This window comes from Aphelocoma coerulescens, chromosome 14 (assembly GCF_041296385.1).
Source record: "Aphelocoma coerulescens isolate FSJ_1873_10779 chromosome 14, UR_Acoe_1.0, whole genome shotgun sequence".
NCBI lineage: Eukaryota > Metazoa > Chordata > Aves > Passeriformes > Corvidae > Aphelocoma > Aphelocoma coerulescens.
In genome coordinates, this window is record NC_091028.1 from 1199030 (window position 1) to 1225405 (window position 26376).

The window sequence follows — 26376 nt, forward strand, 5'->3', positions numbered from 1 at the left end:
ACAGTGATACCTTCAAGGTCCCAGACAAATTACCCCTTCCTTTTGGTGCCATGCCAGTGGGATTATGTGGGCAGCAGAGCAGGCAAGGAAGAGGGGAAGGAAGGTAAGGAAGATGGTGTCGGGTGGGATTTCAACATCTGACACGTTGACGTTTCCCAAGTAGAAGCCAGTCATTCAACATCTGGCCAAGAATATTGCGTCTTGCTTAAGAGCAACTCCAGATGTTCCCAAGACCTTTTTTTCATTATTTTATTTCTTTCATTCTTTTCTTCTCTCTGCTCCCTCCTAGCCACTCTTGACTCACTAAATCAAGGGAGACAGGCTTTTAACTCTCTGGAAAGAAATAAACGGCTCAATGGTGATATGAAACGCATTTTCTGAAGCTATGTGAGCAGATGTGTGTTGGGGGAAGGGAAAGGGGGAAGAAAGGTGAGGGAGATCAAGAGAAAGAGAGGGGCATGTCTACTTGGGCATCTCTTCATCATGAGGTGCCCCAGCTGGATGCACAGCATGATGGCCAGAGGGATGTGCAGTCTTCACTGCACGTGTAGGACTGACCAGGACAGGATTTGTGACTGGAGGAAAAAAGGGAACTGGACCAGTTCCTGCTTCAATGGGTTGACTGGTGATCTCCTCTCCCATGTAATTGGGTCCAGTTCTTACCTCCTGGAAGTGACTCAGAGCTGAGGAGGTCAAAAGAAGGATGAGTCTGGTATGTTGATGACACTCATCTGTAGAGGTGATTTATCATCCCTGACAGGAGTGGGAGAAGGAGCAGCCAAACAGCAAGAAACTTGGGAAAAGAGAAAGTTTGGTGGGAGGAGGGGAGAGGTCAAAGGCGAGAGAGGTGAATGAGAGAAAGATGGAGGAGGGCGGTGAGAAGGTGAAAGGAAGACTGAGATATATGGAAATGTGGTTTCTCTGTCAAGTTCCTTGACTCCTGCTAATGTGCTGGTCAGGCCCATAGCCTCAGTGCCCTCTGTGTGCCACACAGGCAAGGGCTTCATGGACCTCTGATGGCCTAGAGCTGCCACCTGTGCAATCTCTCCAGGTGGAGAATTGCTAGCAGTGTGCTTGCCTCCCGTTATCCACACTGTCCCCTCCTGAGCCACCACCTCCAGCTCCATCCTTTCGCCAGAGCTGCTTTGCCTGGGTTTGAAGGCTCCCAGCCCTGGCAATCCCACCCTTCCTGTGGGAGAAGGGTGGTTTGTAGACTCTTTAGGTAAAGCCACAGCACTGACACCATTTGCTCTCTCCTCTTCCTGTATCTCTAATGGCACCTGCAGAAATAACTCCATGGCGGTGGTCGAGAAAATCTCATTTTTTGCCTTCTTGTTCCCCTTTGAGTTAATGAGCCCGTTAAAACACTGGATGACCATTGCAGTCAGCCTAGAGAAGGACCTGATCACAACCTGTGTATGGCCACAACAGGCCTGGAAGAGCTCATCTCAGAGAAATGTGCCACTAAGAGGCAGTGAGGATGGTAGAATGCAGCTCTACATCATTTAACCCACTCCAGAGATCTGCCACTGGCTCCAGAGCACCCGCGGAGCCAAACACCTCCACCAGCACTCAGCACAAAGCCCTTTGCAGGACACATCCCATTATGAGCAGAAAGCCAAAAGTTCAGCAGGTGAGGCCTCATGAGGTCCAGGCTCCCCAGCCTGGGAAGTGGTTCCAGATGCCTCCCTTGTGGCAATGATGGAAAGGCTCCCAGCTTTCAGAGACCTGATGCTCAATATCCTCTGATATCTGGGTCTCCGAGAGGTCTGAGGGCTGGGGTGCACACACACAACCATGCTGAGCAGTTTCCTCTGTGCTCTACACACTTGAAGCTCATGAGAAACCCTCAGAGACCTTCTGTCTGGCAGTAAGAGCCCTTCAGAACAGGATAGAGGAGACTGTGAGAAACCACAACTACTGTCCAGTTAATGGCTGCTCACACGCTTCTGCAGAGCAGTTCAGCCCATTCATGAGCAGGAATTCAGTCTGGAGATTTGGAGCAGGAAAAGATCCTGTGGGATGACAGTTCAGGGGCTGCCAAGGAGCAGTAGCCTGGTTTCCACACCAGCAGGTAGCCTACACCAGTCCCGTGTCTCATCCATATCCAGCACCATGCTTGGTTGTCAAGAGTTGGTTAGGAAATCCCCAATCCAACTGGTTTTACCCTCTGAAAAAGCCTGTTTGCCTGGGCTGAGCCAGCTGACTGTCCCTCTCCTCAGCATCCGGCCCAGCCCTCTGAAGCTGAATCCCTGCATTTGGAGAGCGCTGGGGAGGCTCCAGGTGGGCTCACGTGGTCCCTGGCTGGGCTGCAGGTGGCCTGCAGTTCCTCTGGGCTCCAGCTTGAGCCGTGGCTATGAGAGCATCCAGGCTTCCTGCCCTGGAGCGGGGTCTTGGCTCTTGGTTCCTGGCTCTGCAGAGCAAGGCCGAGAGACCGTTCTGGCTCTTGGGAGGACCTGCACTTCAAAATTTTCCAAACAAATCACTTGGATTATTTCTAGCTGACATTTTTTGGAGGGATTTTCCTCCCACCGGAAGGGAAGGACTTGATTTATTAATTTTTCAAAAATTTTTCATCCAAACCTCCTGGATGCTCAAATGGGGGTGGAGAGAGGGACAATGAGTTTGGGCAGACCAGATGCACCAGCCCTGCCTGAAGCTGGCCGGCATGGAGGACTCTGGCTCCTGCCTCCTCCTCGCTGTCCTCAGCTTGCAGATGAGATCCCTAGGACCCCTCTGAGCGCCCACAGCCACCCCAGTGCCCTGTAGCATCCTGGCACTCCTGGGCTGGGGATCAGGGTGCCATCATCATGCCACATGCCACATCAGGGCTGTGCCCACAGCCCATCAGTGGCACTGGCTAGGATGGAGCCACCAGTTCACTATGAGTAAAATTCAAATTTTTATTCTTTGGTGTCTTTTTTCTTTCCCTTTTTTGCTTTTCCCTTTGGCTGGGGGAATTCAGTGCTATTTCCAGGCCGTGGCTCAGACAGGGCCCATAGCTATGTCCCTGCCCTAACCACAGGACACCATCTTTCTGTGCCAAGGTGCAGACTCTGGTCTGTGCTGGTGGGTCTCTCCCAGCTGGGTCAGCATCAAGGAGAGGCAGGCAAAGAGTGGTGTTTCTGCAGCCCCTTAGCAACCCCCACCTCCCCAAAATTCCCAACATCAGCAAGCACCACGGGTGTCTGGGCAGTGTGCAGACATGAGAGATCAGGACCTTGCTGGGAGGAATTGGACTGCTGGAGCCAAAAACTTCCCAGCCTTGCTGTGCCCATCTGCCCCCTCTGCCCTGGGATGGGTGGCAGAGGGGTGCTGGCACTTGTGATGGGGACAGCTTGGGGGCAGCCTTGGTGGTGGTGGTCTCTAAACATCCTCCCATCGCCTGGATGTGGAGTGGTTCCCACCACTCGCCCTCATGCTGCCACCACTGCAGGGAGGTGGAGGCACCTGAAAGGCTTCCCCACAGCTTCGTTTTGGGCACCTGATGGTGACACCTCTTCCATGCTCTCTCCTGTACCAGCTCCTGCCTGTGCCTCTGCCAGCAGGTTCTGGAGCTTCAGCTGATCTTCCCAGCAGTAGAGAGGAGTGTTTGAGGCTCACCATCCTCTCCTGCTCCAGGGGAATCATAGAATGGTTTGAGTTGGAAGAGACCTTAAAGAACATCCCTTTTCAACCCCCTGCCACGGACGAGGACACTTTCCACTAGACCAGGCTGGTCAGAGACTGATCCAGTCTGGCCCCCACCCCACACCATGGAGTCTGAAGTCCTCACCCCCACCATCGAGGCCATGTGGTGGGAGAGGTGCTGGCACTGTGCTTCCCAGTGACAGGCAGAGGGACGAGGGAAACAAAGCCCTGAGACACCTGCATCCCTAGGAATCACTCTCTTTATGGGGAACAGGGCAGATCTCTCCTCTACAGAGAGGCTCCAAAATTCAGATGGAAAAAATATATATTTTCCAACCATTATATTTCACAAAAGGAGCTGTTCCTCCACTTAAAATGTAGGTGACAAGTACAAAAGGCATTTGTCATTCTAGAGCAGGCCAAATCTTCAGGAGATCCAAGATATATGGTACGCACTCACGGCCCAGCTTCAATCTGCTCTTACACTGTAAATTCCAATTACATCATGCTGCCTTGTTTAAATACCGTGAAACCTGGCTCATGCCCTAAGTATGTTTTATATATTGCCACATGCATTTGAAATAGATGGGCAATGTGTTTTACGGCACATGTGCAAATATCTCCATATTTTTCCATCTGGGGGTTTATGGGATCTTTCAGAAAATTAATAATGGGGCTCGGAGGAAATGTTCGACTTGGAGGCAGTAGCGGAGATTTATGGCCGTCCCACTGGATGCCAGGGAAAAGTCTGAAAGCACCCGGAGCAGACGCAGGCCCCACGATTTCACCAGGCGTTCCCTGAGAGCTAATTTTGCATAACAGTCAGGACCAGGAATTTCCCCCTACAGCCAGCAGGTTGACAGGAAGGGATTGCTCGGGAAGTGAGGAGCAAGGGATAGGGATGGGGATGGAGGTGCAGGTGGGAAGCGACATCCTGGGGGCTGCTGCCAGGGGCTCAGATTTGGGCAGGGCACGGCAATGAGCGAGCCTTGCTGGTGTGGGGGCAGCCCTGCCCAGCCACCCCAACGGCCCCCTTCGGCCACCCTGCCTCGCTCCCAGCTCCAGGTACTGTCTGGTTTTGCTGGAAAAGAGACAGTCTGTGTGCATGTGCTGGCCAAAGCCACCTCATTTCTGGCTCAAGATGCCAGCGAGAGCCTGTTGGGGTCTGCTGGGTTTCCTGATGGATGAACAAACCCCAGCTGCCCCAGCATGGGGAGCACCCAGGGCTCCCAGGACACTGACCCAAGCAGCACCAACCCTGTCCCGGGGCCACAGGGATCACAGCATGGGTGGCCAGCAGGGCTGGGAAGGGACTCTCAAGAGTCACCACATACCAAAAGCCGCAAATGGCCGTGAGGTCGGGTTAGTGACCCATAGCACAGTCCCGGAGCTTTAAGCATTGGAGAAGCTTTGCTCCCACTGTCATCTGTTTGGCAGGACACAGGCGGGGGACAGGAGGGGACAGGCAGGATGCAGCACCTGGCCTTTAACCACTGCTGCTGCAGAGATCTCTGTGAGGATATCGGTGCCAGGGAGACACCCAACCCAGGCACCTCCAGACTCCTCGGATGTGCTGAGCTGGGTCTGCTCTCCCTATCTTCACCCCCTCTCTCCCTGTGCTGTCAGCAGGACCGTGGTCCCCACTGTGGCCAGTCCAGGGGTCAGCTGGGGACTGTGTGTGCCTGGGCTGGCCACTGCCTGTTCTCAGACAGGGAATGCCCCAGGACCAGCCAACTTCTGGGAGTGCCATCTCGCCCTGCTCCTGCACAACTGATGATTTCCCATCGTGTGGGTGTGCGGGGGGGAAGCAGTGTGTGGTGTTTATTTTGACAGTGAGAGAGGAGAGGCTGGTTCTCCAAGCTTTTGGGGTAGAGCGTCTTGTCCAAGATGAAAACATTGTCCGTTTATTGAGCCTCACAGTGGCTGTGTAAATAGAGGAGCAGCTTCGATGGATGCTGAGGGTCTGATCCTGCCCCACGCAGAGAAATCATTGATTTATGGAGATGTAGCATCCCTCTGAAAAAGCCATGAAAAAGGTGAGCAGTGAAGCCTGTGAGTAGGCACAAGGTTGCTGAGCCCAAGCCATGCGGGTACCAGCATGGCTCTGACGGGGCAGCAGCACCCCTGGGCAGGATGTTCTCCTGGTGCCATGACTCCTGCGCTGCTGGCAAACCTCCTGGCACCACCCCACCGCGATGCCTCGGAGCCAGCTCGGTGCACGTGCACGTCCAGGGCTGCAGCAGGATCCCCCCATCCCCAGCGCTGGCGGGGACCACTCTTCCCTTTGGCCTCATCCTCTCCATTGCTGCTGAGGTGGGAAAAACCCGGCAGGAGGGAGCTGACGGGTTTCTCCAGATGGTGCCCTGCTGACCCCAGCTGTTCCCCGTCTTCGGCTCTTCCTTAGGAAAACACGGCGCGGGCCAGCCCATCGATTAATGGTTTCCTCATGTTCCCCCCGCACCGCCAACGTGGGAAGCTGTCTCCCTGCTCCCCAGGCCCTGCTGAACTGAGCCCCCCGCCTCCCTATGCCCCCAGACCCCACACGGGTGCTGCATACCCCGTGCACACGGGGAGCATGTGTTAAAGCAGTGAATTGAGCCCTTATAAAGATGAACGAGGAGATAGATGGTTGGATGAAGGACTGCATGAGCAAATGAACGAGTGACACGGTGATTAACTCTGCTGTAATAAGTGCCCCCAAGGCTGGTAAAAATACACTCGGCATATTGAAGGGCAGCAATTTCTCACTGCTTTGCAAAAGGGGCTTGGAGCAGCTAAAACCCCCAAACACTTGCTTGACATGGTCATGAGTGGGAAAAGTGCATCCTGCCCTGGCCCTGCAGCCCCTCTGGAAGGAGCCTGAGTGGGTGAAAGAGCCCTGGCTGGGGTTGGGAGGACAGGAGGAGGGCTGGGAATTGCAGAGGCTGTGCTTTGCTTAGGAAGCAAAATTTAGGATGTTAACGAGAGTTGTGAGGGTTGTAAAGTGCCAAGTAAAACACCATACTTGGGTAAGGAGTGATGGGCTGAGTGCTGCAGTACCAAGGGCACAGGACAGAGGATGTGGCACCAGTTGGATGGACAGGATGTGGTTGGTTGGACAGGTCACCACACCTGAGGAGTGGCAGCAGGCCACAGTTGGGCAGTACCATGCCCACAGGTGGCAAAGTACGACTTTTCCATGTTATTAACCACAGTGGCCTGGACAGTATGGGCTGGCAGAGCCACCACCACTGCTCTCTGACAGCTGAAGCCACTACTACGATTCACTTGGATCTGCATGGCAGTTTGGACAGAAGTTGCTCTGTGTACCAGAGAGCATCAGGAGAACAACGAGAGCAAGACCAGGTCAGACCATGACAAGGGCCACTCTAAGTAGGTCTTGCCCCTTCTTAGAGGCACAGCTCCTCACCAGGAAGAACATTCCCAGAGCCCAGCACTGAGCTGTGCTCTGTTGGCCAAGCAACACGCTCTTTGCTTGATCCTATTGCAACTAAGGAAGGTGTTTGCCTGTGTGATGCAGTCAATTTTTATTTATGTGGACTTTGGTTACCAAGAGCAAAACGATGGAAAATACTTGACACACACATCCATCTGTCTGTCCACTCAGGCTGGGGTTCAGCTGTCCAGGCTCCTGTGATCTCTCATGAGTGGAGCTGGCTGGATGACACAGAAAAAGAGCATTGAGTTTTCCGTAGTATTCTCACATTTTCTGTCTTTCCTTGGCCAAATTCCAGGTTTTCATGAAAAACGTCCACTGGCGTTTTGAAATGAGAAAAATTTCAACCAGCTGCAAAATTCAGTCCCAAAGCAGGGGGGAAATTGCAAACTTGGCCTCTATTTCCGCTGCCTTTGTGTCTCAAATACTTTGCTCCAGCTGAATACTGGGAAAAGACCTGTTAAATAAAAAAACACGGATGGAAATGTGCGTGGTGGTTTTGGCCCTTCCCGCGTGGGCCGGCATCCGCCGCCTGCAGCAGCCAGTCCCAGCACGGTGCTTCTCGGCACGCTGAGCTCGGCCAGCTGCTGCACAGGGCGGGGGATCCATGCTCGAGGAACCGAGAGTGCACCAGAGCACACCAAAGGCTTTTCAGATGTTTTGCTGAATTAATACTTTTTTCCTTGAAGAGCTATTTTGGAAAACATATGGCTTTGTAGAGCCAAGGAGAGTTTGCACTGCAGTATCTCTCTCTTGCCCTTGCAAAGCCCGCAGCGGTTGGCTGCAGCCACCAGGACTGTGTGGCACACCCTGCTGCCACCTGAGCCCCCTGCCCTGTGTCACCCACGGGCTCTGGCAGCTCCTAGCGATGCAAAGCATTCCCCATCACCAAAGGGGTAGCCAGGGCTGTGTGGGTGCTGGTGGATGTGGAACTGCCCCTGGATTTGCAGCCCTCCACCAAACAATGCCTGTGCTCCAAGCCCTGCCCGGTCTGTAGGGCAGGACAAGCAGCACCTCTGAGCAACTCCATGGTGCCTCCTCCGCTGCCCTTAGGGCCCTGGCACCAGCTCAGGGTGACCCAGCTACAGTGTCCCAGGTACAGCTGAACCCATGTGCAGTCTCCAGTTCCTGGCTGGCCATGCCAGGCAGAGGGAGAGGAATAAGAAAGATGAATTCTTGTTTTGGACATGAAGGACATGGAGGTGACATAAGCAATGGAAGTCAGGAAACGTCCTTCATGGATCAGACTCAGTGAAGGTGCAGAGTGGCTTCCTCTGGTCCTTCAGCCAGGACTTTAGGACATTCTCCAGCCAAAGGGAGAGAGGGAGAGAGGGAGAGAGCTCCTCTCCTCGGCACAGACCATGGAGTGTGTGGTGGTTCTGCTCTGGCGTCTCTGATCTGCCCCAGCAGACACTGAGATGCCAGCTGGGAGCCCTCCTTCCTGAGCAGTCCCAGATGGCAGAGGTGAAAGAAGAGGGAAGAGCTGTCTGGGAGGATAAATGGAGAACTTCAATCACCAAGTTCCTCAAAGAGTTTTAGGTGCCCCACTTCAGTGGAGAAGAAATCAGGTGCCAAAGAAAACCCTGGAGTTCCCTGCCTGAGGAGGCTGTGCCCGGGGACTTTGGGGAACACAGACACATTGTGCCTCTCCTGAAGGCTGTCCTTGCTTGGAGAAACCACGTGCTGCTGAAAGCCCTGCCCTGAGAAGTATCCATGCCCATGGAACAGTGGTGCTGCCCTGCTCTTTCCTGGGCTGTGGCTGCAGAGAAGAGGGGTCAGAGAACCTCCACACCCCATGGGGCGATGCTGAGCAGTGTCTGGGACAGAAGGGATGTTCCTGATGAAAGTCCTGTCCTTGCACACCCAAAGGGTGTTCCACCACTGAATTCTGTGTGAGAACTCCTGCATTTGTCCAGAGCAGCTGTGGCTGCCCCATCCCTGGAAGTGTCCAAGGCCAGGTTGGACGCAGCTTGGAACCATTTGGGATAGTGGAAGGTGTCCCTGCCCATGGCAGGGGTTGGAAGAAGGTGATCTTTGAGGTCCCTTCCAACCCAAACCATGCTGTGATTCTGTGACTCTTGGGTGCAAGGGGTTGCAGTGAGCCTGGGCCAAGGGCAAGTCTGCTGAAAGTAGCCGTGGCAGGAAGAGGAGAACCGGGTGGCCCAAGTACATCAAGAGCCATCTCATGGCAGAGGCCAATAGTCTATGACAATCCAAGAGGAGCCAGGGATGGAAGGATCCCCTCGGCTCAGACAGAGGAGGGAAGAGGGTCTGTGTCTGGAGGGTGGGTAATATCAACTCATCGAAGCCCAAGTGGTCCCACATACCCCTTACCCCTCAGCTTCTGGCCTCCCCCCACCTCTGCCCATGTCCTGTGTAGGCACCCAAGTACCCGTGGGACCTGAACAATGGCACTGCAGGCCCTCCACAGCTCTGCAACATCACTTCCAGCATCTCCAGCAGCTTCACCAATGCACCTGCATGTCCACACAGACATCCCCAGGGCCTGGATCCTCACTCCCCAAATTCCCTTGTCCTGAAACCCAACAGTGCTCCACCAGTCTCTTCAGCTGGAAGCTCCAACACCACACTGGGGTGCTGAAGCTCAGAAGCACCACCATCAAATGGGGAGTCCACACAAGCTGCCGTGGGCTAAAAAGGGTAAAGCTTCATCCTAATGGACTGGAAGACTGTGATGTAGGCTACAACCCCTCACTGAGCCATTCAATAAGCAAGGCAAGGTTTGTAGGGAAAGGAATAGCTGTTGTCAGAGCACCTATTATTTCTATTCATATTTATTGAGCCAAGACCGCTACAATCTCAACGTGGGAAGATACTGGAGTCTGTTTAACCAGAGACTAATACACGGTGAAGAAGATATAAAAGACTAGAGGTGGATCAATGAAAGCTCTTCTCTCTTCCTGTCACCTCTGCCTTGTGCATCTCCTCGGACAACCTTGGCCACAGCAATTCTTCCCAGGAGAGCACACAGTCTGGCCTGCTCTGAAAGGTGCACACCAAGGCAGATGGTCACTTGGTGTCATCTCAACAGAAACAGGTGGAATTATGTCAGCTGGTACAAGGAACACAGGCACAGAGACCTGGGTGGATGGCTGATGATACACCATGGCTCCAGTCAGCCTGTCCAGTCCAGCCCAGGTTCAAATGGAGCAGATGGACATGGGAGGGGAAAATGGTGTGTCCAGATGTTTCTCACTGGGTTGTCTGGACTAGGCACCAGGACAGTGACAACCAGGGGTTGCCAAGTCTGTCCCTTTCTCCCTGGTGGACACAGTTCTGCCTGGTAGTGGCCACCAGCACACTGCCAGGGCCTGGCTCCTCCCTATGGCACCTCAGCCTTGCATGGGTCCTGCCCCAGCCACAGTGCTGGCCCGTGTGAGCCCAAGGTCACCGGGGAATCAGGCCTTGTAAAAGTTCATTTGTCCTTCCTGGTGGAGCTCCTGGGGCTGGACGCTCTGCAGCACTGGACAGTTTCCACTCATCACAATGAGGGACGGAAGATTCTGACCTCTTGTTCCTCCTGGGCAAGGAGAAAGGCAGAGAGAGGTCTGGCAGCAGCACATTTTCAGAGTGAGGAAGGATCATACCCTGGATGCTGGAGAAGTGAGAGCTGTCAACTGAGATGTCAACACTGGGCAGAAGACAACTGTGTTAAAGGGAATATAAAAGCCTTGAACATGAGCTCCAGCATGCCCAGAGCAGGACACCAATCCCCTTCAAGCTCCTTCTGGCAACAGGCACCCACAGGACCTCGCTTCACTTTGCTCCTCATTAAAGGTTTGTCGGTACTGCATTATTTTTAATACACACTTAGAGAAAAGGACCGACACGCACACCCACCCATGCACACGCACACATCGGGAAACCATGGCCAAAATATACACTATAGACAAAGAGTCCGTTCACACTATATATATGTACAGAGTCTGTGGGCGCAGTCTGGCAGCGCCCAGCTGGGCTGGGGCTGGGCATAGGGGACACGGTGGCTGCAAACCCCTCAGGGCTTCACGCACTTGCCCTTCTTCTCCCGCCGCTGCAGTTTCCGAAGGCGGCGTGTCCAGGCATCCCGCCACTGGATGACCAGGCTGTTCTTGTCAGCCATCAGTCCAGGCCGGTCAGTGGAGTTTTCGCTGATCCCCATGACCAAGTACTTCTTGCTGATCTGGATCTTGGGGCACTTGCAGGACAGGTCTTTCAGGTGGATCCACAAAAAGTTGTCACCGCGCTTGACCCGCTCGTCACGGCACTTGTAGACAGAGAGGATGTTGATGGTGAACTTGGCCCAGTTGGCCACCGTCTCCATTTCTAGGATGTTCACCTGGACCACTGAGGGAAAAAAGAAAGGCACAGGGATGGGGGATGCTTTGCCTTGCTCCCCAAAGGAAGGCTGGCGACAGGACCTGCTCTTCCCCAGCAGCCCTACCTGCCTCATCCATTGCAGCCTTGGGAGGGCTGATCTGGGGACCCCTCTCCATATGGAGTGTTCCCCACCCTCTGGATGCCTTCATCTGGCCCACCCACAGCCAGCCCTCACCTGCCTCTGGGACAAAGCCCTGGGTGGCCCAGGGAGGTCGGAGGTCCTTACCATAGTCCTTCTTGCAGTACTTCTTCATGTTAATCTTGTAGTTGCCCTTGGCTGGTTTGCAGTAGGAGTCACAGTCTGCAGCAGAAGAACAGTGAGTTGAGCACTGAGGGGCTTGAGGCACATGGGGACTCATCCCACCCCAGGGGAAGAGGGAATGGGGTGGAGGGGACAGCAGCAAGACCCAGCCTGGCAGAAGGTGGTGGGTACTTGACTCCTCCTGAGCAAGGGCCTGGGCACTGCTGGGGATGGGGGTCTGTTGAGTCCAGCTGCTCCCCTGGCACCTCACAGGGGCTGGGGGCTCAAAGACCAGCACGAAAGCCCGATACCACATCAGCTGAGAAGAGGAACCAAGTGGCCTTGGGTGCCCTGAGCAGACTCTGTCACTTGTCCTGCAGGATAAGTCAGCACGGGGTGGTGGAGGAAGCCTGGGGACTCCTGCCAGACACAGAAAGGGAAGGATGGGAGGAATGCAGGTGAGGTGACAGTGGCCTTCATGGAGGGCCAGCAGGGGCCATGGCCAAGGAGAGTCAATAGATCAGCTGGGTGATGTGGGAAAAGAGGATTTGTCAGCAATCCCACAATCAGCCCCACAGGGGGCAGATCCAAAGGCAGGTCTGACACCAGACCAAGGGGGTCATGATCCTCAGAACGATTCAGTTCTCAGGGGCCAGAGTGGTGGGAAGCACCCTCAGGGGCAGCCCCTCCAGGGACCTGTGCCTCCTAGGTTCCCATGAGTGGAGAAGGGGACTCAGGCTGTGGGAAGGAGGCAGGTGACGGAAGTGGCTCTGTTCCACCATGCCACTCCTGCTGCCCAGGCATCCCCTGCTCAGGCTGCTCCAGAGGTGTTGGGGAGGCCACCAGGCTGTCCTCCACTACCCTGCTGTCCCCCAAGGCTCCTATCCTCCAGGAAGTTTTTTTCTGTGCATTTCTAAAGCCCCCAGATTTGCATCTCAAGCAGAGGGAGGGCAGGGAATGCCTCTTTCCTTCTCCCCAAAGCCTTTGATCCCAACAATTGCCCGAAGCAGCCCTGTTCTCCTCCTTTCTTTCCCCTGCCATCTTTCTTTGAACATCTCAATTTGTCTCTTTCCAAGTGGCATGTTTTTTTCTGAGCCCATCTTTCTTCTTTTCTCTGCCTTTCGCAGGTTCTCCCTCTGGCTTGGCCCCGCATCCCAGGACAGAGCCAGCAGCCTCTAAAGTTGTCTTTGTTTGCGGGTTGCCACAGTGATCACTGGGGATGGAGGCGAAGCTCTGGGGGAAGACGGGGAATAACAGAACCCTGTGCCAAGGGGAGGAGAAATGAGGAAAGAAAGAAGCCCAGGAGCACAAACTCACCCTGGGCTCTGCTGTTCTCCTCTCTGCCCAGCTCCTTTTTATCTGGGACTTCATGCCACCTGTTCCAAATTTGTCAGTGACAGAAGCAGTGCAGCGCGAAGCTAATTCTTGGCAGAGGGGGGTGAGCTCTGATTTGCAGTTCAGCCCCCACCGTGCTGCCACACTGCCCCTCTGCCTGGGCTGGCAGAGCTGCCTTGGCCCTGCTGCCTCCCCTGAGACAGCGGTGGTGGCTACCCAGGGGGCTCAGGGCCTCTCCGTATGGGGGTGGCTGCTGAGCGTGCTGGAGTGTTTGGCGGTGGCACTGAAGGTGCCCTCACCCACTGCACCCCCGGGCTGTGCTGCAGCCTCAACCTGGCTCCTGCTGCATGCCCAGGATGTGCTACAGCCTCAGCCTGGCTCCTGCTGCATCCCTGGGCTGTGCTACAGCCTCAGCCTGGCTCCTGCTGCACCCCCGGGCTGTGCTACAGCCTCAGCCTGGCTCCTGCTGCACCCCCGGGCTGTGCTACAGCCTCAGCCTGGACCCTGCTGCATCCCTGGGCTGTGCTACAGCCTCAGCCTGGACCCTGCTGCACCCCCAGGCTGTGCTACAGCCTCAGCCTGGACCCTGCTGCACCCCCGGGCTGTGCTACAGCCTCAGCCTGGCTCCTGCTGCATCCCTGGGCTGTGCTACAGCCTCAGCCTGGCTCCTGCTGCACCCCCGGGCTGTGCTACAGCCTCAGCCTGGCTCCTGCTGCATCCCTGGGCTGTGCTACAGCCTCAGCCTGGCTCCTGCTGCACCCCCGGGCTGTGCTACAGCCTCAGCCTGGCTCCTGCTGCACCCCCGGGCTGTGCTACAGCCTCAGCCTGGACCCTGCTGCACCCCCAGGCTGTGGATCCCGCTCTATCCTCTGGGATACACTACAGCCCCATCCCAGACCCCCCTGTGTCCCTTGAGACAGGCCACAAGCCCATCCCGACACACTGCTCTGTCCTTTCCTGCTCCGTGAAAGGGACTCTACAGACAGCCTCCCACCTTATTTTGGGGAGTGCCCATCAGGACAGGAGACTTTTTCCTCCCCAGGCAAAGGGGCACAGAAACCATCCTGCCACAGGCCCACCCAAGGACACTGGGTGCCCTGGGGGAGGAGGGTGGCATGGCCTGGCCATGGCTGGAGGGTGGCCCGGCAGGGTGATGGGTGGTGGAGTGAGGGGTTGTGGGGTGATGTGCGGTGGGAGCAGGCTGCGGGGCAGCCTCAGCCAACCTACCACCCCCTTCCCTCAGCAATGGGGATGAAAGAAAAGCAGGAGGAAATGCAGTAACTGCCCTGGGCTCCTGCTCATGATTAACAACATAACAATGTGATTCAAAGGAGCCAGAAAATGGTGTTGGGAATTAACAATTTAGGATTAGTCTGGGGATTTTTTAAACCACGGCTTTGTGCTGAGGAACATTCCTCCTGCTCCAGTTATCTAAGAAACTTGGGAAGGAAAAAAAAAGTCCAGATAACTGGAAGTGTTTCCTTTCCTTGGCCCTGAGCACATGGCCTCCATCAATGGGTGTGGGGCAGACATGGGTGCTGTGGCTGGAAAGTGGCCAGGTATGTCAGGGCAGATGGATCCTGCCTGCACCTCCCCAGACTGCCTCTCTCTGGGCATCCTGTCCTGTTCCTGAGGGGTTTTGCCATAGCAGGGCTCTGCTCAGGGTCTCAGCCCCCCAGTCCTGATCACAGCACAGCTACAGACCATGGTTCCATCCTCCGGAGCGCGCTGGGATGCTGTGTGCCTGATGGGGGCTCTTCCCACAGACAGGGCCCAGAGAGCCCACGGCGTGACACATTCCACAGTGGGGAGAAGATCCACCTGCAGCCGCCCTTGTGCTGTGTCCCTGCAGCTGGACAGGGCAGCCAAGCCCCACAGAAGGGCTGGGGGTCAGCAGAGACCTGACACAGCCCACGGCATGAAAGTGCACACACAAACCCTGAAATGCTGCTGCACCCCTGGGATATGCTACAGCCCCATCCCTGTCACTGACACTTGTCTGGGACAAGCTACAGAGCAATCTCTGAGACTGAGACATCACTGGGATGTGTTACAGCCCCATCCCTGACACTGCTGCATCCCTGGGGTTCACTACAGCCCCATCCCAGGCACAAATGCATCCCTGGGACACGCTACAGCCCCAGCTCTAACACTGCTGCATCCCTGGGAGATGCTACAGGTACAGAGTGGGAGGAAGAGCTGATAACCAGAGCCACCAGCCTCGTGCAGGCATTCCCCATCCCTGTGGGGCATGGCGTGGCTGAGAGGTGGCAGGTTTGCACATCTGGTTTACTTCTCCTCTCCTTGAAAAAAAAGGAATATTTTGTTTTAAGAGAGATGTAACTTAATTAGGTGCTATGGCTGCAAATCTTTTACTGCTTACTTTGGATTCCTTTAAAGCCCTGTTTTGCACTCCACGAGTTTTGTTAATTCTGCTAATGGGGAACGTGGATTTTATTTTTTTTCCACTAAGTGGAAAATATGTTAAGATAATAGTAATAAAAATTATGAGAAGTGGGCCCAGGACATTTCATCACCAAGCTAGTCAGTTGCTCAGGCACAGACATCAAAGCTGGAACTCAAAGGCTTTGGAAGATTGGAAAGGCAGGAGAAAGCTGGGAAAAGCAATGCAGAAGATGGCAATGACAGTGAAAAGCCTGGACACACCCAGGGACTGAACTCCTGCATGGAGGAGGATGGGGAGAGGGCGGGAAGCCCAGCACCTGAGCATGGCAGCCCTGAACAATGTCCCCCTGTTCCTTCAGCCAGCACCTGCTGCCAGAGGCAGGGTGGGAGGTGGGGAAATGGGGGGAGAAGGGGCTTGGAGGCTGCCAGAGGTGCTGAGGGCCCCTTGGGGACTGCCCTGCTCAGGGGCAGCTGGGGGCTCCTGGGGCAGAGGGATGTAGGCAGAGGGGCATCAGGGAGCAGGCAGGGAGCGGGCAGGAAGGACCACTGTGGCAGCCCTGCGTGCAGCACGAGCACAGCAGGTGCAGGTCACCGTGGCAGTGCCAGCCAGGGCAGCATCACCCCCCACCTCTGATCCCTCAGCCAAGGGAGCAGCAGGACCCCCACCGGGTCCCCTGATCCTGCAGTGGCACAGACTCCAGGCAGAGGCAGCTACTTTGCCTTAAAGATATTTGAGCTAGAAGCCAGAAATCTTAAGCCAACAAACCCACAGATAAACTGCAGGCAGTTTGAGGCAGACCCGCTCCGCTAAAACAGAGCAAACAACCCAGCTCTCCGCCAGTGCTGTTTATTTTTGCGCAGCTGAACAGCTCAGACATCACTGTGAGACTGTTCCTATTTATAAAGCACAGGAGGGGAGTCACCTTGATTAACTCCGCTCCATGTGGCGCTCTCTGTTGGCAATAAAACTGGCCAAATCCCCCATTTTTTTCCTTTTCCCAAAGCCTGATGTTCCAGCTCCCTCCTCACAGCTGGCAGGGTGGGCAGGGCAGGCAGGAGCAGAGGTGGTGCTGGTGTGCCCTGTCCCACGCAGCCCCCCCAGCAGCGGTGCCATCACTTCAGCTCAGCACCTTCCCACCGGGCAAGGGGCGCACTCCGAGTTTCATCTTGCCCCCCTCTGCCACCGTGAGGAGGGAAACCTCTGCCAGACCCAGGCAGGGCTGCTCCTCACTGTCCTGAAAACACCTCCTGTTTTCCAGAGCCTCTGTGGGGCAGGGCTGGGAGGGCTCAGCAGTGCCCATAGGTGCTGGCTGGGGTGCTGGGCAGAGCTCCCAGGCTCTGCACTACTCTGTGGGGTCCACATGTGCTAAGCCAGCACTGCCCTGCAAGGAGCTGCTGGTTCCTCCTGTGCATCTTCCCTCTCCACCCCCTCCACACACTTTACTCCTGCCAGAGGAACACAGAATTGTTAAGGTTGGAAAAGGCCTCCGAGATCATTAAGTCCAAGCTTGAACCAAATACCACGGTGCCCACTAAACCACATTGCAAAGAGCCACATCTACTCGCTTTTTGAACACTTTCAGGGATGGTGACTCCACCACTGCCCTGGGCAGCCTGGTTCACTGCCTGACAACCCTTTCAGGGAAGACATTTTTCCTGATGTCCAGCCTGAACCTCTCCTGGCACATCTTGAGGCCATTTCCTCTTGTTCCCTGCCTTGTTCCCTGGGAGCAGAACCCGAACCCCCCGGCTGCCCCCTCCTGTCAGGGAGTTGTAGAGAGAGAAGAGGTCACCCCTGAGCCTCCTTTTCTCCAACCTGACCCCCGCCAGCTCCTTCAGCTTCTCATCAGAATTGCGCTCCAGACCCTTCCCCAGCTCCTTTCCCTTCTCTAGACATTCTCCAGCCCCTCAACATCTGCCTCGTTGTGAGGGGCCAAAGATTCCACCCCTTCAACACACCTTGTCCCTGGCCCTCCCCTGCAGCCACTGAGCTCATGCACAGGGCTGCAGCGGCTGTGCTGGAAGGTGTTCCCAGAAGGCTGGAGAGCACATCCCAGGCACACACTAGCCTGGGAAGAGGCTGTTGGCATTTTCCACTGCCAAGGCAAGGTGGCCACGGTAAGGGGAGCTGGGGAGACGGATACAAACAGAGCACTGGCTCTACAAGAAGCGTTTAGGCTTCCTTGGGGAAGCTGCTCATTAAATATGGGAGTGGGGAGCCGGAGGTGCCCCTGCCGTGGTCACAGGAGCACGTGCCATGGGATGGAGTGGAGGATTGCTTGGGATGTCTATTCCACCACAGTGAAATGCAGAGGAAGACTGGTGTCTTGGGGACAGCAGGAAGAGAGGTGGCCCAAGGAGGGAAGGGGCTGCTTCTTTCCTGGCTTCTCCCCCTTCACCTGGCTTGGAATCCCTACAGACGGATAAACCTGGGATGGTGGGAGCAGCCGCACTGCGGTGCTGAGGGGACTGCGGAAGGAAGAGGAGGGGAGGGAGGAAAGCCCTGCTACAGCCCTCTTTACCCTGCTGGGCGCATCCTGCAGCACGGGAAGGCTGAGCATGGTGGCACTGGATCCAGGGGCTGGCACAGCACTGCTTGGTGCTGCTGGGATGTGCCATGACACGGTGGGAGCTCAGGGTGTGTGGGTGGGACCTTGGTCCCTGGCCAGGCTGGAAGAAGGACCTGAATCCATCAGTGCAGGGAGCATCCATGCACCCACCCAGCAGTGCCCAGCCCCAGCCAAGCCTCTGCAGGAGCACAAGTGAACCTCAGCTTGTACCGAGATGCCAACCTTCCCACTCCAGTCTGGGGAACCAGGGCAGCTCTTGAGGAGCTCTGAGGACCATGGCAGCAATGCCTCCCTTGCCTGTGCAAGGCCGGCAGTCTGTCAATGGAGCTGCCACCTCTCACCAGATGACCACAGCAATGACACTGGTCCTTCCGGGGTCCAATCACCCAAGGTCCCATCACCCTGCACAGCCAGGACAAGCAGCTCATACCCAGACCTTTCACTCCTGCAGACCTGGATGAGCACCATGTCACCCATGTCCCAGGGGAGACCTGGCAGCCTGTGCCCCAGAACAGGGGCCCTGGAGCCTGCCTGAGAGCTGCCAGATCCCCACTGCCCCAGCACCTCCCAGAGAGCTGGGGCCTTGCAGAGGCAAAGGACACTGAGGAGAAACCTCTTGCACTGGCGCTGATAAAAGGAGGTTGAACAAAGCCAGCTCCCAAGCACCCACTGGTGCCATTTGCCACAACCCCTGCCATAACCTGCCAAGGGATGGCAAGGCCCCAGTGGGCTGCACCCCTGCACTCCTCCTTGGAGGGCATGGAGAAAGCCTTTCCCTAAAGCGTCCATCAATCTTAGTCAGTTCCTTTCCAGAAATACACAGGATTTTAAACCTCAGTCACACCTTTCATCAAAATTTTTCACCCTTAATTTTTTGCCAAATGGTTTGGTAGAGCTCGGCCCTCCCCTGTGCTGTAGCAGGGAGAGGGGAGGTGGGATCAGCCCCCAGGTCTCTGGGCAGGGCTGGGGCCATGGACTCAGGCAGGGACATGGAGCACTTACCCGCGGGTGCCTCCGTGCTGGTGACCAGGGAGGTGGGGTTGATAGCAGGAATCTCTGGAAAAGAAAGGGAGAGGTATCTTAAGGATAAGACCCCCAGCTCTGGGGGTGACAGCTGGGCAAGAGCCCTCTGCAAATGGGCCACAAGGGGATTTTGTTGGTCACAAATGAAAGATGATGGGATGAATCTGATGTGACCATTGCAGACCATTGAATAGACCTGGAGATGCACAAAGTGAGTTCAGTGAATTGGGCCAGGCTGCAATTCTGCAACCCCTGAGAGCCCTGAGGATGTGTGCTCCAGGGATGGATGCTCAGCTCATCTGAACTCAGCTTGGACATCAGATAGGAGCTTGGCTGATCTCAGCATGCTCCAGGCTGCCCAGCACAGGGATAAATGTGGGAAAAGATAACGCTTTCTCAGGACTCTTGGCAGCAAAACCTGGGGAGATTTCTTTCCTAAACCCATATTTAGGGAAGAACAGAGAGAGAGGAGCCAGCTCCACCAGTCACCCACACTGCCACTGCTCCAGCAGCCCACCAAATGCTGCAGGGTGGGAAGTTGTTCCTCTGCCACTTGGGTCAAATTCAAACCCACTGTGACAATAAACAGAGTTTTATGCTGACCACAGCCTCTGGCCTTGCCCCAGAAGTGTCTGTGCTTGGGCCTCAGCTGAGTGAGGAGGGCACGTGCTGTACCAAGGATGGGAGCCAGCAGAGCTGTTTCAGCCAGCCAGAAGCAGACCCAAGGGGGCATCCAGAGCCTCCTGCGCTGGGGCAGGTGAAGCCCAGCTCAGCCCAGAAAGTGATGAGAGAGCCCTGCTTGGCCACTTCCTGGAGAGCATCCATAAGGACAGGCACCGTCTTGTCTGAGCCTCCCACCCGCCACAAACCATCCGAGGTGAGTGGGGGACCAAGGGGCATCCCCCAGTGCCTGTGGGGGTCCCTGAGTGCAGGGCGAGGTGTGGGGCACTCACTGATGCAGGGGGCCACTGGCGAGCGGCTCTGCTGGTAGCCCTTGGCACAGCGGTTGCAGGTGAGGCCGGTCACGCCGTCCTTGCACGGGCACTGCCCCGTGGTCTGGTTGCAGGTCTTGCCGGCTGCGCCAACTGGGTGGCAGTCACAAGCTGAGTGGGAGAGAGAGGAATGGTTATGGGAGAGGGAGGCACAATGCAAACCCCAAACTGGGCCCCAGGTGCAGTCCCAGAGGGGTGAAGAGGAGGGGGACCCTTCCAGAGCACCACTGGAAAGCAGCTGCTGGGGCTGGCACAGCACAGACCCAGCTGGACCCATGGATCTGGACCAACCATGGCCCCACATGTGCTGTGAGCAGCACAGGCAGGAGGGCAAGTGGACAAAGGGGTTGGCCGGGGTATGGCCTTGCTGACAGGGATGCTCAGGATGAGCACATGGAGCCTCTGCAATTCCCACAGGTGCCTGCAGCCACCAGCTCTCATTTAAGACCTTCCCCCACCTCAACTCCAGGGAGATGTTCCTGTTGCAGCAGTAAAAAACATTTTCTCCAGCTGCTCCCCTGCCTCCAAGCTTTTCAGCCCATGGAGCTGAACCAACATGGGGTTTTGGCACAAACATTTACCTTGTCTCAGTTTTAGAATGAGGTAGGTTTTCTCAATGTTTCCCAAGCTCATGAGTCTTGATGCCCCTCCTGACTCCTGGAGACCATGGGCAAAGGATGACCCCCCCACAGCTTTCTACCACAGTCTCTCTAAGGACAAGCCACACCTGAGGTGGGTGAAAGTTGTCTTTGCTCTCAGCAGAACTCTCCACCACGTCACACTGGGTGATGGACCCACTGAGGGTTATCTACATGGAGGGATGCGGGAAGGAGATGCTTGTGCAGGACAGGACCTTCCCATCTGCTTGCCTGGAGCTGGGCTGGCTATGAGCTGGAGGAGGTTATCTTGGCCTCCATCAGTGTAGGAGTTGAACGTGATTTCAAAGCAAAACAAAAACATCTCCCCCACCCGCCCCCGCAGCCCCCTGATGTTACTGTTTCCCTAATTTTCACCAGATGGGACTGGTGGGAGCACCATGGCACTCGAGCCCCCTCCTGCACAGCCAGAAACCAGAGCGAGCAGCCTCTAATGGGGACCAGATGCTCCATCCTTATCAGATCTTGGCTAGGACTGGAAGCGGACGTCTTTCTGACAGGGATATTTCGGGGGCTCAGCTGTGATAACAAATGGCAGCGAGCAAGGGAGGCTTGGCATGACACAGGGATGTTGGAAACGTGGGGGCTTTCTTGGGCCCCAGCGGTCTGTTCCTGGTGTAAAGTTTATGGACGGACATAAATCTGAGCCCAGTCAGGACCCAGTTCATCTAAGCTGATCTCTCTGCATGTGGTGGAAGGCAGATTTCGGTGACTCTGTATGTTTCACCCAGATCAGTAATTAAGGCAGCTTTTCTCATCTTAAGTGCACAACCGATCAGTGTCATTGGGGTATGGGCTTGGTCTCTGCCAGACCAATCTCTGCCCACTTGCCCTGCTCCAGTGGGATTTCCCACAGTCCCACAAAAATGCACTGTTCCCATGGGAAGAGCATGCCAGGCAAGAGTGCTTACCCTGCTGGGTCCCACGCTGCAGCATGGCCCATCCCGCTGCTGTGGCTGTGGCATCTCTGTCCTTCCTCACCCTGACACAGCCTGTCCTGTGGAGGGGGCTGCCCCAGGGAGCCCATCCCAGTCCAGGGCAGGCAGGGCCGGGGGCACGGTGCGGCTCTGCACCGCTGCCCACACACCGAGCCCTGCTGCTCCCAGCCTCCGGCCGCCAGGATCTGGCCCATGGAGCTTGAATGGTGGATTAAGTCACTAGCTTGGAGCTTAACTCATCAAGCCGTGCTTGCCAGAAAGCATGTCTTGCACCTCATATTGAGGGTATTTTTGCATCCTGAGGCTTAGCTGCTACTGCTTCATCAGTTTTCATTGGAGAAAGCTCACGGTTTACAGCTTTGTTTAAATTACCAGGATTAATGCACAGCCATCCTTTATTTGACTTTTCAATTACCACCATTGAATTAATCCTGGAGGTTGCTCTGCCTTTTCCATCCCTCCAGCTTTTCCGTCTGGCAGGGTCCAGCAGTGACGCCGGCAGCGGGAGGGAAGCACTCCCCACTCGCTGGCCGAGGGCTCTGCTCCGGTAGACACAGGCCTGGGCAACCTGCAGCCGGAATTTTTGTGCCTATTTCCAAGATGGTGCATCCCAGCAGAGGCAAACCATGGTTGAAGGGTTATTTAGTAACATGCTGGGGTTTGTTTAAATAAGATGCAGTGGTTCCTGGCCTCTGGGTTAGTGATTTGCCTCCTGAATAGGAACTGAGCATCTGCAGCCTGGACTAGTGGAAGGTGTCCCTGCACATGGCAGAGGACTGGAACCAGATGATCCTCAAGGTCCCTTCCAACCCAAACCAATCTGTGATTCTATGAGCATCTGCCTTCATTGCGATGCTCAGCCTCTGCCCTGGGCCAGCACTGTGGTTGGTGCAAAAGCCTTTGTTCAAAGCCACAGCACACTGTTTCCATTGGCCTGCTCCGTGCCTGCTTTAAACATCCACTGTCAGCTTCCCTTCCCTTCCCTTCCCTTCCCTTCCCTTCCCTTCCCTTCCCTTCCCTTCCCTTCCCTTCCCTTCCCTTCCCTTCCCTTCCCTTCCCTTCCCTTCCCTTCCCTTCCCTTCCCTTCCCTTCCCTTCCCTTCCCTTCCCTTCCCTTCCCTTCCCTTCCCTTCCCTTCCCTTCCTGCAGGTATGGGGCCCATCTTTGGAAAAATCAAGTCCAAACTCTCTTGTCACATCTCTGTGTATTTATGTGCCTCTCTGGCAGCACCAGTTCTCCTTTGCCAGCACCTGGGACCTTGCTCCTCCTCTAAGGAGCTCCCAATCCCAACAGATCCACCCCTAGATAAGGGAGGGGTAGAAATGCTTTCTGCTTTACTGAAGGAGGGGCAGCCAAAGAAGCAGAAACATCAGGGATTTTATTATAAACTCTGTTCCCTGAGGGAGAGACAGGAACTGGCTCCCCAGACCCAGGGTACCACTTTCACTGCCAGATCCTCCTCAGCATATGCACCGTGGCAGGGGTCGGCCCTGTGCACATGTTCATCTGGCTCGGCTGAGCTTTGCAGCACTTCCAAACCACGGGCAGACCCTGCCAGCCCTCCGGAAGCAGCAGCCCCCGCCCGGGCTGGCAGAGCCCTGCCCGTGGTTGGCACAGGGACAGAGGTTTGTCTGCGAGGAGGGACCTGTCCCGCTCCTCTGCTCCTCTGCAGCCCAGGCATCGCTGGCTGCCCTTTCTCCTGTGCTGCAGCAGCTGCGCTCACCCCATCCCATCAACTCCTGGGCATCCTGGGATGCTCTGCCCGCCCTGTCCCCTCCAGAGGAGCCACCTTGGATCAGAGATACTTTCCATCACCATAATGCTTCACAGTTACTGCCCTGTGAGGGTGGTGGAGCAAGGCTCGCACTGACAAATGGCAGGCACGGGCAGATGGGAGCAGCCAGGGCCCCTCTGCTTCCTCCATCCCCGGCCCTGCAAGCAGAGGGATTTGAGCCACAGCCAGGTAGGAAACACTGCACCTGCAGCATCCCTGCTCCCACAAACCCATGCTATATTCAGTGATCCTCCCTGGTCCCAGCCAAATCTAGCTTGCTTTATTAGGTTTTGGCATTTTTTCTGTTACTGCTCTTTGGTAAGCGCTCTCTTTCCCATCTGGAGCAGAAACTGAGCCCCTCGATGCCCAGGGAAGTGGTGCTGGGGGCCCTGGGGAGGTGAATGCCTGCAGGGCATCTGCTTTGCTTGGGATTGTCTCAGTTTTGGAGCAGAAGTAGAAGGAGCTGGTCATAGAATCACAGAATATCCCAAGCTGGAAGGGACCCAATATGATCCCTGAATCCAGCTCCTGGCCCTGCCCAGACACCCCAACAACCCCACCCTGGGCATCCCTGGCAGCGCTGTCCAAACGCTCCTGGAGCTCTGGCAGCCTCAGGGCCGTGCCCATTCCCTGGGGAGCCTGGGCAGTGCCCAGCACCCTCTGGGGGAAGGACCTTTTCCTGATATCCAGCCTTAATCTCCTTAATCCAAAGAAAAGCAGAAACCATTGCTTGGGGAGTGCTGGGAGGTGAGGTGCTGCCTGCAGGAGATGAAGGGTGAGGTGGAGGCAGCACAGCCACCCCGCTGCCTCTCGAGTCTTGGGGGAGAGCCTGCAAACCCTCAGCACCTGACAGAATCCTCACGGAAAAGGGAATTTTGCTGCAGCTGCCCCAATCTGGGGGTGCTGCAGCAGGGGCTAGGGGCTGCTGCCATCCTTCTCTGGCCTCATTCAGAGCCAGGACCCCTCCTGGGAATGGGAAACAATCTAGGATGCTGTGCCAGACATCATCAGGATGCATGCCTTGTCCTGCCTCCTCCTCTTCCTCTCTCCCAGGGTCTCCCTGTGTCACCCCGAGGATGCTGGCACCTGGCACAGCTTGGGACCTGGCTGCCACCTGACACAATCTTCATCAAAGGGAAAACCTGGCTGCTGCCAGGGGCTGTGGCATGGCTTGGCTAAGGCCGTGGGGTGGAAACAGCTGGGAACACGGGCTGTGAGGGGGACAAGTCAAGTCAGCTGCTTGGGTTGTTGAAAATGATTAGTTTGGTTTGCTAACGAGCTGGCTGCAGGTAGGGCTCCTCCTGCCAGTGCCTGCTCAGTCCCGCTCCCGCTGTGACACTGCGCAAACGTGGGAAGTTTCTCCCTGCACCCCATCCCCTCAAACATTCCAGGGGGGCAAGGATGAGGAGAGGCCACTGGCACTGCACAGACAATTTATTATATTATTTATTATATCCCAACACGAATGAGCCAGACCTCCAACAGCACTAATGCACCTGACAGGGGAACCCCACAAGTCAAATCCTTCAATTCAGGTCCATGGCCACAACTTTAATGGTCCCAAAGCAGCTCCGGTAGTTGCTGTAGGCCCTACATAAATGCACAAGCATCATGTTCTTACAGCAGTGAAGGTGCCCAGTGCCCACACGGCTGCAAAATGCGTTGGAGAGAGATCTGAGAGGGACACTGTGCTCCCTTCCAGGAGGGACTCACAATCAAAGACAGAAAAACAGGGATCAGGGATGAGTTCTCAGCCTCTAAACAGCCGTGGCTGACTTCCCGCCCATTTGATGTTCCAGTCTGGACTTGACCAGACCGTGGGGACAGGCAAGATGCTTTGTTATCTCAAATTCTTCAGTGAAAACATTGTTTTGAAAAGGCTCCACAGACAGGCTGATCAGGGAGAGGGAAGAGGAACCAGGCAGGCTTGGCCAGGAGTTAGAGAAGGGAGAGGAGAGGTAGAGGTCCCATGATGTTTGGCATAAGCTGGGGACCTTGAGAGGTCAAGCTGCAGTTTGATGGCTTGGAGCCAGCGTGGCTGCTGGCCAGCTCAAGGCTAGTTACCAGGAGCCACAGTGTTCAGCATCTCCCCAAAAACAGGTCCCAAGAGCCACCCCATAGCTGAAAACCACAATGTGGGGTCCTGGCCCACAGCCCACCTGGGAGATGTGACTTCCACCAGCATCCCCAGCTCTCCAGAGCAGGGAACCCATGCTCCAAGCATGTCTATATCCCAGACAACATCCACATCAGAGACAGGTTTCCAGCACATCTAGTCACGTCTGCTTCAGCACCTCCCCAGCATCTCTCCAAACACTGACCAATGGAGGTGGTAACTGCAACACACCAGAACCTTCCCAGGCTCCTGGCAATCTGCTCTCTCCCTTCCTGTCATCCTGCTCCACCTCGAGTTGATGCCGAGCTCAAAGCGCTATCCCTCCCTGGTGCCCTTGGGGTGGTAGAGGTGGGGTGTGCTCAGCCCCTGCCCTGGAGGGATCTCTGCTGAGATAAGAGATTTCGCAATCGCCCAGCAGGACTCCCTGGAAAGGCAACCACTGCTTTGGTCACGGTGAGAAAAGACAGACCCACAATCCTTTAGGAGACCCTGTGCAGATCCTTTGTAACCCATTGGCCTTTATCCATGCCCTGTATCCCTATAAAAGCTAAGCCCTCTGCCCCTGTGAGGGAGAGCTCTCGTCCCTGGCTTTCCCCTTTGCCGGAGGGGACCAACAATAAAGCTCCTTCCGTGCAGAACCAGCCACACGAGCCTCTTGTCTCTCTCTGGTCTGGCTTGGCCTGGAAGCTGCCCTGCAGAGCTGAGCTGGAATCACGAGCTGACAATCACTAAAGAGCTGACAGCCTCTGCAAGGGCCCTCCTGCCAGCAGCTGAGGGAAGACACTGGGCCTCAGGAAGGCGATTCCTTTTGGGACCATCTCCCCGGACCGGTCATCTCTTCCTGGGTCAGAGCCACTGACCCCCATCACCAGCTGTAATA

The 26376-nt window shown here is 55.7% G+C and overlaps 1 protein-coding gene across 1 annotated transcript in view; it reads right to left on the reverse strand.

Moving 5' to 3' along the window:
* Nucleotides 1–9845: 9845 nt before the first annotated feature.
* The window catches only part of NTN3 (netrin 3), a 33036-nt gene continuing 16505 nt past the window's right edge, over nt 9846–26376 (reverse strand). The window contains exons 4-7 of the mRNA XM_069029749.1: nt 19975–20124; nt 19001–19054; nt 11673–11747; nt 9846–11413 (exon numbers count right to left, since the gene is read on the reverse strand). Coding sequence (XP_068885850.1) covers nt 11085–11413; nt 11673–11747; nt 19001–19054; nt 19975–20124 — 608 coding nt within the window. The 3' untranslated portion in view covers nt 9846–11084. The remainder of the gene's footprint in view (nt 11414–11672; nt 11748–19000; nt 19055–19974; nt 20125–26376) is intronic.